The 14,726-nt window shown below is 36.2% G+C and overlaps 1 protein-coding gene across 3 annotated transcripts in view; it reads right to left on the reverse strand.

Annotated features, from left to right (window-relative positions):
• The window catches only part of SYNJ2BP (synaptojanin 2 binding protein), an 87,891-nt gene that overhangs the window by 10,083 nt on the left and 63,082 nt on the right, over window positions 1-14,726 (reverse strand). For 2 of the 3 annotated variants that reach the window (XM_057542419.1, XM_057542418.1), the window contains exons 4-5: window positions 5,651-5,787; window positions 5,347-5,457 (exon numbers count right to left, since the gene is read on the reverse strand). In XM_057542419.1, coding sequence (XP_057398402.1) covers window positions 5,347-5,457; window positions 5,651-5,787 — 248 coding nt within the window. The remainder of the gene's footprint in view (window positions 1-5,346; window positions 5,458-5,650; window positions 5,788-14,726) is intronic. The other variant, XM_057542420.1, reaches the window with a different exon arrangement.

Here is a 14,726-nt window from a genome sequence, read left to right on the forward strand (position 1 = left end):
TGCTTTAGCTAAATCACACAACTCACTGATCCTGGGACATAAAACATATATTCTTATCTTCATACCTGTGCTCAAGCTATACCAATCATCTGAATACCTTTCCCTTTTAAAAAATTCTATTTATCTCCCAAGACTGATCTTAAATATGATCAGTCATGCTACCTACAGTGTAGAAATGAATACAGGGTTTTCTAGTTGATAGACTGTGATTTCATGCTACCAAGCCACTTTCTGATTATGTCTTGGTTTTTTGGGGGGTAGATTTGTCAAAGGGAAAGAACTTCAGAATTTCTAGAACCATCACAGTGAATTCTCAGACTCAGTTTTCTAGTTAATTCCTGGTAGAGAGAGAATAGGTATGAGATTGCTGATGGTAGTGGGAATACTCACTTAACTAGACTTGCCCATAGGGTAACTGCATTTCTCATTGTAAAGAAATAGGTATTTTCTCTCAGAGGCAGACAAATAAGTTAGTGATGCAGTCTTGTCAACAAATGCCAAAGATGTCATAGCTCCATATCAGAGCCAAGTTTCATAATGATATGAATGCAAGTGGGAAAACTGAGTCACTACATGACATTCAATGACAGGAATACTGAGCTCAAAATAATCTTTGCTGTAGCAGTCAGTTTTAATAGCCAGGAATCACTGTATATTTATTATCATGTCTGGAGCTGTCTATCCATTTTACATGCACTAACTTATTTAATCTTCACAATAGTCCTATAAGTTAGGAACCTCATTTTATAAGTAATAAAACTAGAGAGGCTATGCAACCTGTCCATGGGCATACAGAATGGAGGTAGCAAAGCTAGGATTCAAACTCAAGCAGCCCAGCCCCCAAACCTTCACTAACAACACTAAACTTTAGAAATTTACATTGTAAGCAAGAATTTTATTTCTGCAGCCTATCACTATCCATCACATTAATGTTGTAAATTAAATTTTTATTGGTTTTGGAGTTTCAGTTTTATGTGTTATACTATACGTTTAAAAAATTTTAGAGTTGTATGAAAACACACGGTGTTTATATGTTAATATTTTTATTCATTTTTATATATTGAAGTGGCATTCACATTAAAAAAGCAATTTAGTTAAGTGCCACTTCATTGACAAGGCCTTTCTAGATAACTGCACTAGATGTGAATGATTTACTTCCTCAATCTCCATACTATGTAACTATCTTAAAGCTCAAACTGAACGCTGTCTTATAACACTTTACATTGGACTGTAAATAACTTAGGCTGGATCTCTACTCATCATTATAACCCCTATAGTACCTGAATACTGCTCTGAACAACATTTGAGTATAATAAATGCCACACGATTTCCTGAGGTTTGGCTGCAGAGTATACTCTGCAAAAGCCATAACTACACAAAGCCTGGGTGACATTTATTGATATTACACAAAGCTGAAAGGCCTAGACTCTAATAGCAGCTCTAGTTGCCAATGACTCAGTGTGTAATCTTGGTCCTCACGTGAGTTACCTTTTGCCAGCAGGGAAGAAAGACACTGGGTGACATCAGGCAAAAGAGCACAGGCCAATTATACCTTTCAACCCTCCTAGTTAATTCTAAAGGTATCCTAATATATGAGGTCAGTTACTTTAATTGCTTAAAAAAAAAAAAAAAAGAGGGCTTTTAGAAATGCAAAGGGAATTTCTTTTTTAAAGAACCATTTCTCATCCTTTGCCCAAGTATGCTGGAGGTAAACCAGCTCCATAAAACAAATGATGGTTTCTTTCTCAATTGACAATATATCTCTCTACTCCAAAGCCAAATTTGCTTTCCAATATTTACCTCCTCTGTTTTTACAGATTCCAGCTCATACTGACTAACCTCCAAGTTCTGTAGATTTTTATCCCTAAATATATGTGGAATCCACTTCTCTTTATCACCATCCTTACTAATATAGACCAGAGGTTCTCAAAGTATGGTCCCAGGACCAGCAGCATTAACTTGGGAACTTGCTAAAAGTGCAAATTATTAGGTCCCATCCTAGCAATCTGGTGAAGTTTGAGTTAGCTTTAACCTAACTGCCTGAAAGTCTTCTCCACACCCTGCCTACTTACCCTACTTAATACATAGTCTACGCATCCACAGATTCCATCAGTGATTTTCCATTTACTGGGTAGTGATTTTTCAAATATAAGTCTGTTGACCCATTCCAAAAGATAGTGAAGTCAATCCAGTGGGTCAAGACCAGTATTTAATTTTAAGTAAGTGAAATTAGAAGAAAACACAACAAACTAGAATGCATCATATATAGAAGAAATAGGTATTATTTTGTTAAACTTTGCTTGTTATGTGTGTGTGCATGTGAGTATTTCCTATTATGGGTCATAATTCAAAATGTTTGAAAGACATTTGCCTACAGCAGTGCTTCTCAAACTTTATTCATGGGCTTACCCAAGGATCTGTTATAATGCAGATTTTTATCTGAGTGGGTCTGGGTCTGAGGAGCTTCCTGAGACTCTGCATTTGTAATCAGCTCCCAGGCGACGGCCAGATTCCTTGGACCTCACTTTTATTACCAAGAGCTATTCAACTGAGAAATTTTAAAATACTGCTAAACTTGCTACTTCAGTTTCCTTAACTCATGGTATTGTAAGTTATATTAAACTTGAGATGTGACAGATTTGCAACATGCTAGAAAATTTTGCTAACTGAATGTTCAGCGTGTTGGGATTGTGGTGTTCTAGTTCACCGATGGGGAGTCATGCAATTTTTTGCTTTAACTGTGGTTGTTATCAATCTATGAGTTTCCTATTTCTTGCCTTAGGAAAGGAGTAAACTGAGTTAAAATATGTTTTCTTGGATGATTAATAATTTTGGATTGCCTTAGGATAATCTAACATTATCTTAGGATAATGTAAGAGTTACTGGAGCACTAACTATAGGATAATACAAATACAGATGTATAAAATATAGAGAAAGAATGGGCTCAATTTAATAAGCACTGACCTCAGATTATACTCTGGATATTTTCATTTTCCCCCAAAATCTTGAAGTGAATTACAATTTGGGGGGAGGGGTCCTCTTTTTTTCATTAAAGTTGAAGGAAGAAAAAAAATAGATTATCTAGTTCCAATTAATCAAGCCAAACCAAAAAAGTTATAATTCATTCACAGAGCAAATAATTTACTAGATGCTTACTCTGTGCCAGCTACAGGCCTACATGCTGTGGATAGAGATGAGAAGACAAAGACTCTTCCTTAAAGGTACTTTGTCTAAAGGATTCTGTATATTTCAATGTCTCTGTAGCTGATTGGATGAGGGTTTCTGGTGGGTCTTCCCCATTGATCTAAGAGCACAGACTGGTCTTTCATTTTCTTTTAATTTTCCATGGCACCTGGCACAGTGCTCTGCAGGCCATAAAATACAATAGTTAATACATGTTGATGACTACTCAACTCTTTTATTCACCAAAGTAAGAATTGTGTTTGAAGAGAATATGAAATGCAGCTGACTAATGGCCCAATCCATGCCATTCTGTTATATAATAGGTTTGGTCAAAATGGAACATTAATCTGTATCCTATAATAATCAGCTACATCACCCTGAAGTTATAAGTTTCATTAAACATGTAGAGTTCACTGAGAATTGACTATTCTTGACTATCTACCTCCCTTCATTTAGGTAGACACACAGGATAAATAAGAAACCTAGATAGCTTAATTTATTTTTTTACAAAAATATAATTTCCCCGGGTTCTCTGATAACCTATATAAATATTAAAGCATTCTCACCATCACACACACACACAAATGAACTTTGGGTAAGGACTCTCCAACCCTCATCTCAACTTCAGATCTTTTCTTCTAGGTAATATCTGTTTTTGCTTCATGGTTGTCAGATACGACAGGGTCTTAAAAATCATTTACATTCATCCACAGTGATCACAAAAAATTAAATTTCACTTTTGATGAGAAAGGAGAAACTGCATGATAAATCATGCAGTTATTTAATTTTAGAACTTGAAATTAAGATAAAACATGGGCATTATTTAGGGAGAAATGGAAAGATTAAATTAATAGTCAATAATAACTCACCTGAAATCTAGACCACTTAATGATACTTCTGTTACCCAAAATGGATATGTACTAAGGAAAGGACATATTCTTAGTCTGATTATCTGGCAACAGTTAAAAGAAAGAGTTGGAGCAAACTTTACAACATGGAAAAATAACCATGTGAGGAAACTAGGGAATCCCATAAAGAATAAATGAGAATATAGGCTAATAAATAATTTAGCAGCATTTTACAGAGACGCCAATTATAAATGAGTACTTAAGTACATCAAAGAGATAAAGTGAGCTCAAAAATAGACGGAACCATTTAATGGTTAATACCTAACAAGTTCACTTAAGGATACAGTGGGAATAGGATGGTGAGGCGATATTTCTTAAGAAATAGGATCTAGAATTTGAATTTTGGAGCAAACTCTTGGCAGGGAAACTGGAGTCAGGGAATATAGCCCTAGATAGAATAGAGAATATGCTGGCCTTTTCCTCTTGCATAAGCTGCATCTTTTTCTCTTTCTCTGTCATCTTTTTTTCTCTACTTATCAGTCTTATATTATTGCCTTTTCTTTGCCTGGCATTTCTTCCTCTCTTCTTTCACATACTTTTTCCTTAATTGGCTAGAACATAATCTTGAATCAATGTCGTACATATATTTGTAGTATTTTATATCTTGTAGAGATCTTTGTAATAATTCTTTTATTTTGATAAAGTCAAGTCCTCTTTGCTAAAAATTTTAAAGACAAATGAGCTCAGTTTTTTAGATATCTACTTTTCTTTTCATTGACATGTATCTCCTACCATACCTTTTTAAAAAACTTGAGTGGCCTTCAAATAATTTATTTTCTCTCTGAGGTGATGGCTCACATAAGAAAGGCTCCTTATCTTGGCTTGTGTCTAATAAATTCTCTCACATTGAGGTTTATGTCTTTTTGTTCCCTAATTCTACCCTTAATAGAAAAGACTAATTTCAATTTTTATACAGAACCATACATAAACTCTATTATTAAATAACCATGTAACTTTCTGTTTAGGATAACGAACCCTAGCTCCTCACTTATCTTTTAGGAGGCAATATAGTACATGGGTTAAGAGTAGAGGTTCCAAATTCACAGACCAAGTCCTCTGCCATACACTAGTTGAATGACCTTGAGCAAGCTGTTTGACCTCACCAAGCCTCAGCTTCCTTAGCTGCAAAATAGGCATAATAATTGTACCACTTCATAGGGTTGCTACAATATTAAATAAGTTTAAAGTTCTCAGCATATTGCTTGGCATAGAGTGCTCAAAACTTTCTAACCATTCTCATTTTTCAATAATTTACCTTTAACCAAAGCCTTTTGAGTAATATGGCTCTCTTCTTAACCCCTGTATTTTTCAAGTCCCTCTTCACCATGGAGCCTAGTTCCCAGTGTTCTGGAGAGAATGCAGTTATCTGTCAAAATATTAAACTGCATAGTTTTTAACTACATACTATACTTTAATCTTAACAACCCATTCTCAAGTTTTCCTTACTGTATTTCCTGATCCAAAAGGGCAGGCAGGAATCTTCCCAAGGAAGGAGTTGGGGGTAGGAACTAGGGTCTAGAGAGCCAGGGACAGTGAAGGAGGCGGAAGCCAGTTCTCACCGAGAGGATCTTATCACCCTCCTGGAGCCGCCCATCCAGGGCTGCAGCCCCGTTCTCTTTGATGCTGCTGACGAAGATGCCACTGTCATTGGAGACATACTGCTGATCTGTGCCACCGACGATGTTGAAGCCCAGCCCTAAGAAAATCATGGAGGAGTTGTAAAGGAGATAGGGGTGAAGAAGAAGGAAAGGGATTAGAGAAGATGAGGAGAAGGAGAAAGGAAAGGCCTTGTGGCAAGGGTGGGGGTTGGAGAGTGGGGGGGGTAGGAGGTGGGGAAGTTAAGACTGTGATGTAGTTGGTGGCTAGTCATGGGCAAGGTCAATGATTAGTATCACCAACAGAGGTCAAGAGTACCGCGAGTTGCCCACTCAGACCAGGCAGGACTAAAAATACAAACACAATGATCAACATGGTTAGGTGAATATAAAAAGAAAGATCTATACTGAGCTCAGTGAAAAAATAATGGTGATTCTTTTAAGATGCGCTTCTGCTCACATTTCATTTTGATTCTGTTGGTGGCATTCAAAGGACCCAAATCTTGACTTTCCTGCTTAGAAGAAGCTATGCTTTTAACTAATCAGCAAATGAACTGTTCCTTATTTAGTGGGAGAGAGACTCTTAAACAAACCATCCCCTCAATACTTCTCCTAACTTCAGGAGAGTTTGTGGATGGTGGTGCTTTGGAAGAAATGACCTTGGGAGTTCATTTTTTTTTTTCTAGTTTGAATTGAGGGGGCAGTACTGTAGGCGTTGGCAGAAAACCTGGGAACTAAAAAGGTAACTTATGCTTCATGACAGGACTAAATCACCAAATTCACTCTTCTTTCCTTTTATACCTCAAGTACAAATAACCACATCCTTGGGTACAGTGATTGCCAAGTTTTATTCACTATAGATAACTGATAACCTATTGATTAGCAACTACCAATTTCCCCCTTTTCCTAGCCCCCGACAATTACCATTCTATTCTTCACTTCAATGTGTGATTATTTTAAACAAGGATAAAATTTCAGTTATGCAAGATGGAAGTTATGGAAATCTGATGTACATCATTGTGCCTTATAGATAACAACAGCCTTAATAGACACGTAAGAATCTGTTGAGAGTAGATCTCATTTAAGTGTTCTTACCACAATAAAATAAAATTGAATTAAAAAAAGAACGAAAATTGACTACCAAGGTAATTTTTCCATGGACCAAACACTAAGTTGTGGGAAGGACTTCATTTTACAAAACCATTTATAAAGGGATTTTAGCTATGCAATAAAAAGAAATGAAAGAAAAGGGAACTTCCCTAGGGCTTTCTTTATGTCAGGTACTGTAGAATTCAAAGCCACAGTGCAAAGAGAAAGGAGATAGTTAGGAAACAATTGAAAAACAAATATCTGGCGGCACAATTGGAAAAAATAGCCATAATCAGTAGCCTTCTACTGGTTTCAACAGAAAACAGATACTTAAAAAGGTGAGAGGAAAGCTTATAAGTGGACCTCACAGTATTAACCTAAGCACTAGCGAATCGATCTATGATTTAAGGAAACACATGACCAAAGAAGGAAGCAGCAGGAAATGTCTAATTGAAATATCATACCTCGTATACAGTGTACCTATAGCTAGAGAATGAAAAGAAGAATGCATAATAGAAAGAACTTCCACTGGAAGATGACTATTTCAACTTCTTTAAAGGGTAGGGTATGAAAATTTTATGTTACTAAATGGTTTCCCTCAGAAAACTCTTAATTTGAATTATAGTGGGTGGGAGGTATTGGAAAGGGGATGGGAGGTAGTTAATTTAGATCAGATGGAAAGGTAGGTGGACCTTGCTTATAAAAGACTTTGAAATAACTTTAAGACTGTGACAGGTTTGAGCAAGGTGGTTGAGGCCAACCAGCCTCTCTCACTACTGGAAAAAACTATCTGGAGAAAATCTTTCAATGAAATCCAACATCCTCACCAAACACTAGAGCTGCCTCTGGGAATCCTGGGAACAGGAAGTATGTGTTAAGCAGCTGAATGCAATATAGTAATTAGGAAGAAAAGGGACTCTGCTACTGGTTATTTAAAGCTACAGAACAGTGATTAAAAAAAGGAGAGTGGATGGTGACCTAAATTGGAAGGAAATCCAAAACAGAGGGGATATGTGTATATGTATAGCTGATTCATTTTGCTGTACAGTAGAAACTAACACAACATTGTAAAGCAACTATACTCCAATAAAAATTAATTAAAAAAAAAAAAGGAGAGTGGAAAAAAATCTTACCAAAATTTTCTATAAACAAACAAGTGTAGTCTACTCCCCCCATCACATTATATAGGCATGTTTATAACCATGTTTATTGCTACTTCAATTGTAAATGAACCACACCAATTAATATGAGAACTTCTGGACTGACATGAAGTCCCTTTCTACGGTTACAACATTTACAAACTGAACTTATCTATAATTTGAAGCATCGCTGCAATAAACAGGAGTCGCCCAAGAAATGAGTAGCAATACTACCAGTTTAAACCTGGGCCCCATGGATACCTACGTACTCCTCAGTCCACTTATTCATTAAAAATTATTGATCATTTACTGTGTGTCAGGCACTGCATTATATTCTGAGGAAAACATAAAGCTAAACTGGACAGTCCCTGCTTCAACAACAAATAGAAATTTATCCTTTTTCCTGTCCCTTTTAGATTTTGCAGAAGTAAATTAAAGTCAGAAGACCTAGCCACAAATTCAACTCCATAACTCACCTGGTATGCGGACTAAAACAAGTCAGTGTATCTCTGATGCTCAGCTTCTTCTTCTGTAACATAAGGATGATAAATTCTGTCCTCTCTACCTCAAAAGGTAGTTGTTAGCATCCAATAACATAAAATCTGAAAAAAATCCTTTATAAACTATGTAGTGGTTGCTATATGGAGTAGCTGCACTAAGAGTAGTTGTCAATAAACTAGTAGTGCCTGCGACAACCCCAAACTAGATAGTCTGATGGAGAAAGGATGAATAAATATAAAGTACAAATGTGAAAAGTCTTGAAATATAGGAAGACAGAGAGATTAAAAAGTCCACCCATCTATTAATAAGACAAGAATGGATTGGAACTCAAACTTATTGAAATTAAGGATGTCTCTTACCTGTGACCCACACATCTCCCTCATGAGTAGTTTCTAGCAATGGCGGTATTTAAAATATGCAGGCCAGCACATGCACCCACCAGATGACAGCTAGAAACAACCAGAAGGGGAAGGGCTATCCCAGTATATAACTGCTGATTATTGGCTACGTCTTAGGAAAATCTTCTATAAGTAGGGTGGATCACATATCTTGATTTGTCTGGGAGTCTTGGTATACACCTGTTGTCTCTGTAATTAAAACAGTCCCCTTCAATGTCAAAAGCATCTCAGTTTGGACCAATGTGATAACCCTATCAAGGGTAATGTAAGAATATGTTAATTGCCTCATGTTTTGTGGTATTGAGGAACTGATGGTAATTTAGGTGTTCATCCTTTGGGACAGGGGTCCCCAACCCCCAGGCCGTGGACTGGTAGTTGTCCATGGTCCGTTAGGAAATGGACCGCACAGCAGGAGGTGAGCGGCGGGCAAGCGAGCAAAGCTTCATCTGCCGCTCCCCATCACTTGCGTTACCACCTGAACCATCCCCCCTCCCCCCCCACCATCTGTGGAAAAATTGCCTTCCACGAAACCGGTCCCTGGTGCCAAAAAGGTGGGGGAGCGCTGCTTTGGGGAACAGGTAACTGAGAGATAATTAAAATTTAGAAGCACTGAATAATCATACACAGAGTAACAGAGTTTTAAAATGTAATGTTGATATTAATAGTATAAAATCTTCTTAAAAACACATTCATGCAGAACAGTATTACCTATTTACAAAAATGAATGCATATTTAAGGACATGTAAAGACACATTATCTGTGAGGGAAGGATACAGGGTGAGGTTTAGGGATGAAAGGTAAAAATAAAACCAAAGAGGGACCTTGCACGTACTGAAGAGGACAATGTATTATGGAGCTGAAGAGTATAATTAATTCAGTTCTTGGCATCTACTATCCAAAAGGGGTTGAAGGGAGCGGGAGAAAGAAAAAGACGGGGACTCAATAGACTTTTTTAAAAAGTGAGTGAATGAAAACGTACTCCATAGTGAACCCTGGTTATAATGTGCCAATAAATTTTTAAAATGTGGCAAGATTAAAATGGATTGCTTGGCCTCTAATTTGGAAGAGAAGTCTAAACACAAAAAAGTACAGATGGCATAAGAATGACACCATCATAGGACTGGGAGAGAAAGAAAATGTGTCTAGTATAAGAGCCCTGTAAAATTAAACAAGACATGTCGTCTTGTGGACTCCTTCTGTCTCCAGGTCTGGATCTTGAGCTTGTTTACAAATAAGAGCAGCAACAGCAGCAGCAACAACTAATATTTATTAAGCGTTTAATACGTACCAGGTACTATGCTATGTACTCTATGTACATTATCTCATTTAGTCTTCTCAACAAACACATGAAGTGTTTATCACTCACATTTTACAGGTGAATTTAAAAAGTCAAGCAGGAAGAGATTAAGTAACTTTATAAAAGGTCACACAGTTAACTCTTTGCAAAGCCCAGACACTAAGTTAGGATGTTTGATTGCTAAGTGTAAGTTTCAAACCATTTTGCTGTACTGTATCTTTGTAGAAAATATGAACAACTGCTTTAGAAAAAAAGTCTGCAAAGTCAACTTGTTTTGAGGCTGGCTTGAATAAGCAATGCTGGGATAATGGTTGTAGAACAGTCCTCAGGAATAATATATTCCAGAGGAAGAACTGGTCATTCTGGAGTTCTGTCACCTTAGTCAGGGTCCCTATTGCTTACTATCATGATAGAGAAGGAAAAATCCTTCATTTCCTTCAGATTCTTCTCTTTAAAATCTAAAGGTTATAAGTAAAAGAGCAGTGTTTCACAATCTGTTATTCTGGAAAAAATAATTCATTAAAATGAAACAAAACAGTCCATTAACCCAAATGATGATAGCCACTGTTGAGTTAAGAACACTAGATTGACAAACTGTCTACTTTCCCCCTATCTACCTGCAGGGTTTTTCTATCCCAAGATAATCTCACTAATTTTCCCTAGACACCAGTCAAGCTCTATTGGTCACACAACCCACTATTCATCTAATCTTTTTGTGGTAAAATATATGTAACACAAAATCAAGCACCACTGGACAAACAACTTACTGTTTGTTTAGAGGTAAAATATATGCAACATAATATTTAACACTTTAACCATTTTAAAGTGTATGATTCAGTGGCATTAAGTACATTCACAATGTTGTGCAACCATCACCATTATCCATATCCAGAACTTTTTCATCATACCAAATAGAAATTCTATATACACTAAACAATAACTCCTCACTCCTCCCTCCCCCAGCCCCTGGTAACCTCTATTGTACTTTCTGTCGCTACGAGTTTGCCTATTCTATATACCTCATATAAGTGGAATTATAAAATATTTGTTCTTTCTGTCTTGCTTATTTCACTTAGCATAATGTCTTCCAGGTTCATCCATGTTGTAACAGGTATCAGAATTTCATTCCTTTTAAAGGCTGAATAATATTCCATTGCATGTACATACTACATTTTGTTTAGTCAACTGTCAATGGACATTTGGTTGTTTCAACATTTTTGCTATTATGAATAATGCTGCTATGAACACTGGTGTACAAGTGTCTGTCTGAGTTCCTGTTTTCAATTCTTTTTGGTATATATCTGGAATTGAATTGCTGGATCACATGGTAATTCTATGTTTAACAATTGGAGGAACTGCCCAACTATTTTCTACAGCAGCTGTAGAAATTTAAATTCCAAAAAGCATTGCCCAAGGTTCCAATTTCTCCACATCCTCATCAATGTTTGTCATCTTCATTTTGGGGGGGTTTTGGGATAGTAGTCATTCTGATGAATGTGAAGCGGTATCTCACTGTGGTTTTGATTTGGATTTCCCGAAGGCTAGTGATGTTGAACATCTTTACATGAGCTTATTGCCCATTTATATATTTTTGAAGAAATGTCTCTTCAAGTTCTTTGCTTATTTTTGAATCTGGTTGTTTTGTTGTTGTTGTTGTTGAGTTGTAAGAGTTCTTTATATATTCTGGGTGTTAATCCATTATCAGATATATGGTTTGCAAATATCTTCTCCCATTCTGTGGGTTATCTTTCACTCTCTTTATAATGTCTTTTGAGTCATAAAATTATTAATTTTGGTAAAACCCAATTAATCTTTTTTCTTTTGTGCCTGTGCATTTGGTGTCATATCGAAAAAATCATCACTGAATCCAATGTCATGAAAAAATTTCCCTATCTTTTCTTCTAAGAGTTTTAATCTTAGCTCTCATATTCAGGTGTTTGATGCATTTTTAGTTAATTTTTGTATATGATGTAGGGTAAGGATCCAAATTCATTCTTTTCCATGTGGATATCCAGTTTTCCCAACATCATTTGTTGAAAAGACTGTCTTTCCCCTCACTGAATGGTCTTGGTACCCTTTCAAAAATCATTTGGCCATATACGAGAGGGCTTATTTCTGGGCTCTCTATTCTGTTCCACAGCTCTATATATCTGTCCTTATGTCAGTACCACACTGTTTTGAATACTGCAGTTTTGTACAAGTTTTGAAATCAGGATGTTGTGAGTCCCTCAATTTTGTTGTTCGTTTTCAAGATTACTCTGGCTATTAGGGAGTCCGTTGAGATTTCATATGAGTTTTAGGATGGGGTTTTCTATTTCTGCAAAAAGGCAGATGAGATTTTGATAAAGATTGCACTGAGTCTGCAGATCGCTTTGGATAGTACTGTCACCTTGACAATACTAACTCTTCTAATCCATGAACGTGGAATGTATTTCCACTTATTCATGCCTTTAATTTCTTTCAGCCAAATTTTGTAGTTTTCAATGTACAAGTTTTTGTCTCCTTGGTTACATTTATTTATGAGTATTTTATTATTTTTGATGCTATTGTAAATGGAAATGTTTACTTAACATCCTTTTCAGATTGCTCATGTATAGAAACTCAACTAATTTTATGTGTTGATTTTGTATCTTGCAACTTTGCTAAGTTTATTATTAATTCTAAGTTTTTTTGGTGGAACCTTTAGAGTTTTCTACATATAAGATTGTATCATTTGTGAACAGAGACCATTTACTTCTTCCTTTCCAATTTGTATGCCTTTGATTTCTTTTTCTTGCCTAACTGTTCTGGATAGAATTTCCAACACTATGTTGAATAGAAGTGGTAAAAGCAAGCATACTTGTCTTGTTCCTGATCTTAGAAGAAAAGCTTTCAATCTTACATCATTGACTATGATGTACCCATATATGGATTCTTCATATATGACCTTTATCATGTTGAGGAAGTTCCTTCTATTCCTAGTTTATTGAGTGTTTTTAACGTGGAAAGGTGTTGAATTTTCTCAAATCCTTTTTCTGTATATTGAGATGATCATGTGGGCTTTTTTCCCTTCATTCTATTAATATGTTGTAACACATCAACCAGTTTTCTTATATTGAACCATCTTTGCACTCTTGGAATAAACTGCACTTTGTCATGGTATATAACCCTCTTAATAGGCTGCTGAATTAAAACCATGTAGCTCTATGATCACCATAGCTTTCTGCGTGGAGACAATTTCTAAATCACCACCACAGGGAGTAAGACCCAAATAGAATCTAGCAGCTTCACTGGTTGGAGGAAATGGGGATGAGAGTTTGGGGAGGGTGAGGTTGCTGGAAGTTGCAGGGCAAAGTTCTGGAAAGGAGGAAGTTAGACAAAAAAAAAAAAAAAAAAAAAGAGCTCCAGGTATTTACATGAGTCTTTCCAAGAGGCCATGTATACACTGAGTGGAACTCCACAAGGCTAGACAAATAAAAACTAGTAAGTTATAGGCTGAACAATTCTCAGAGTTCACGCAAGGCAGGGAGACTTTCAAATTTTGACCAACCAGAATCGAAATCCTCAGTGATTCACTAGGAAATTCAGTGGAGACCCACTTAGAACATTTGGAGGGCTCAAGTATCGCTGAAGTGAATGCTACTTTCGACTCACCCTAGAAAAGCTTACAAACAGGTCTAAAGAGGTGAAACTGACCTGCAAGTTACTTAACTGCCTACCAAAACAAATTCAACAATGTAATATTAAAAATGTTAATGTAAGAAAACAAACTGCAGACACTGAACAATGTAACAATCACAACATCCAGAATCTAATTAAAAATTTTTAACATGCTAAGAAGCAAGAAAACATAACCTAGAATCAAGAAAATAACTGGTCAATAGAAACAACCAGAAATAATAGAGGATGAAACTAGCAGACAAGGATGTTTAAAAGGCTATTGTAACTATGTGGAAATAATTAAAGGAAGTCAAACATAATGAGAAAATGGAAGTTTTTCCCCCAGTCTTGAAGTCGACTTCATTTTGAGCTGATTTTTGTGCATGGTGTAAGACAGTAGGCCAGTTGCATTCTTTTGCATGTGGCTGTCCAGTTTTTCCAACATTTTTTATTGAAGATACTATCCTTCCTCCACTGTATATGCTTACCTCCTTTGTCATAAATTAATTGACCATATATGCATGGGTTTATTTCTGGGCTCTCTATCCTGTTCTACTGATGAAAATGGAAGATTTTTTTAGGAAAATGAAACTTATAGGTTTGAAAACTAGAATATCTGAAAGAAAAAATACACTAGATGTGAGTAACAACAGATTTGATACCACAGAATAAAAGATAAGTGAGAAGACATAATAGGGAAACCACAGTAACATGTGGGATAACAGGACATGGTTTAATATATATGTAACTAGAGTTCCAGAAGGAGAGGAAAAAAGGGAGATAGAAAAAAATGTCTGAAGAAAACAATTGGCTCAAATTTGATGAAAATATAAACAGATCGAAGAAGCTCAACAAGCCCCAACCAGGATAAATACAAAAGAAAAAAACAGTAAGACATATCATGATCACATTGCTCAAAACCATGTATAAAGAGAAAATCTTAAAAGTAGTTCACAGGGAAAAAGGACACCTTAAGT

This window comes from Balaenoptera acutorostrata, chromosome 3 (genome assembly GCF_949987535.1).
Source record: "Balaenoptera acutorostrata chromosome 3, mBalAcu1.1, whole genome shotgun sequence".
Taxonomy (NCBI): domain Eukaryota; kingdom Metazoa; phylum Chordata; class Mammalia; order Artiodactyla; family Balaenopteridae; genus Balaenoptera; species Balaenoptera acutorostrata.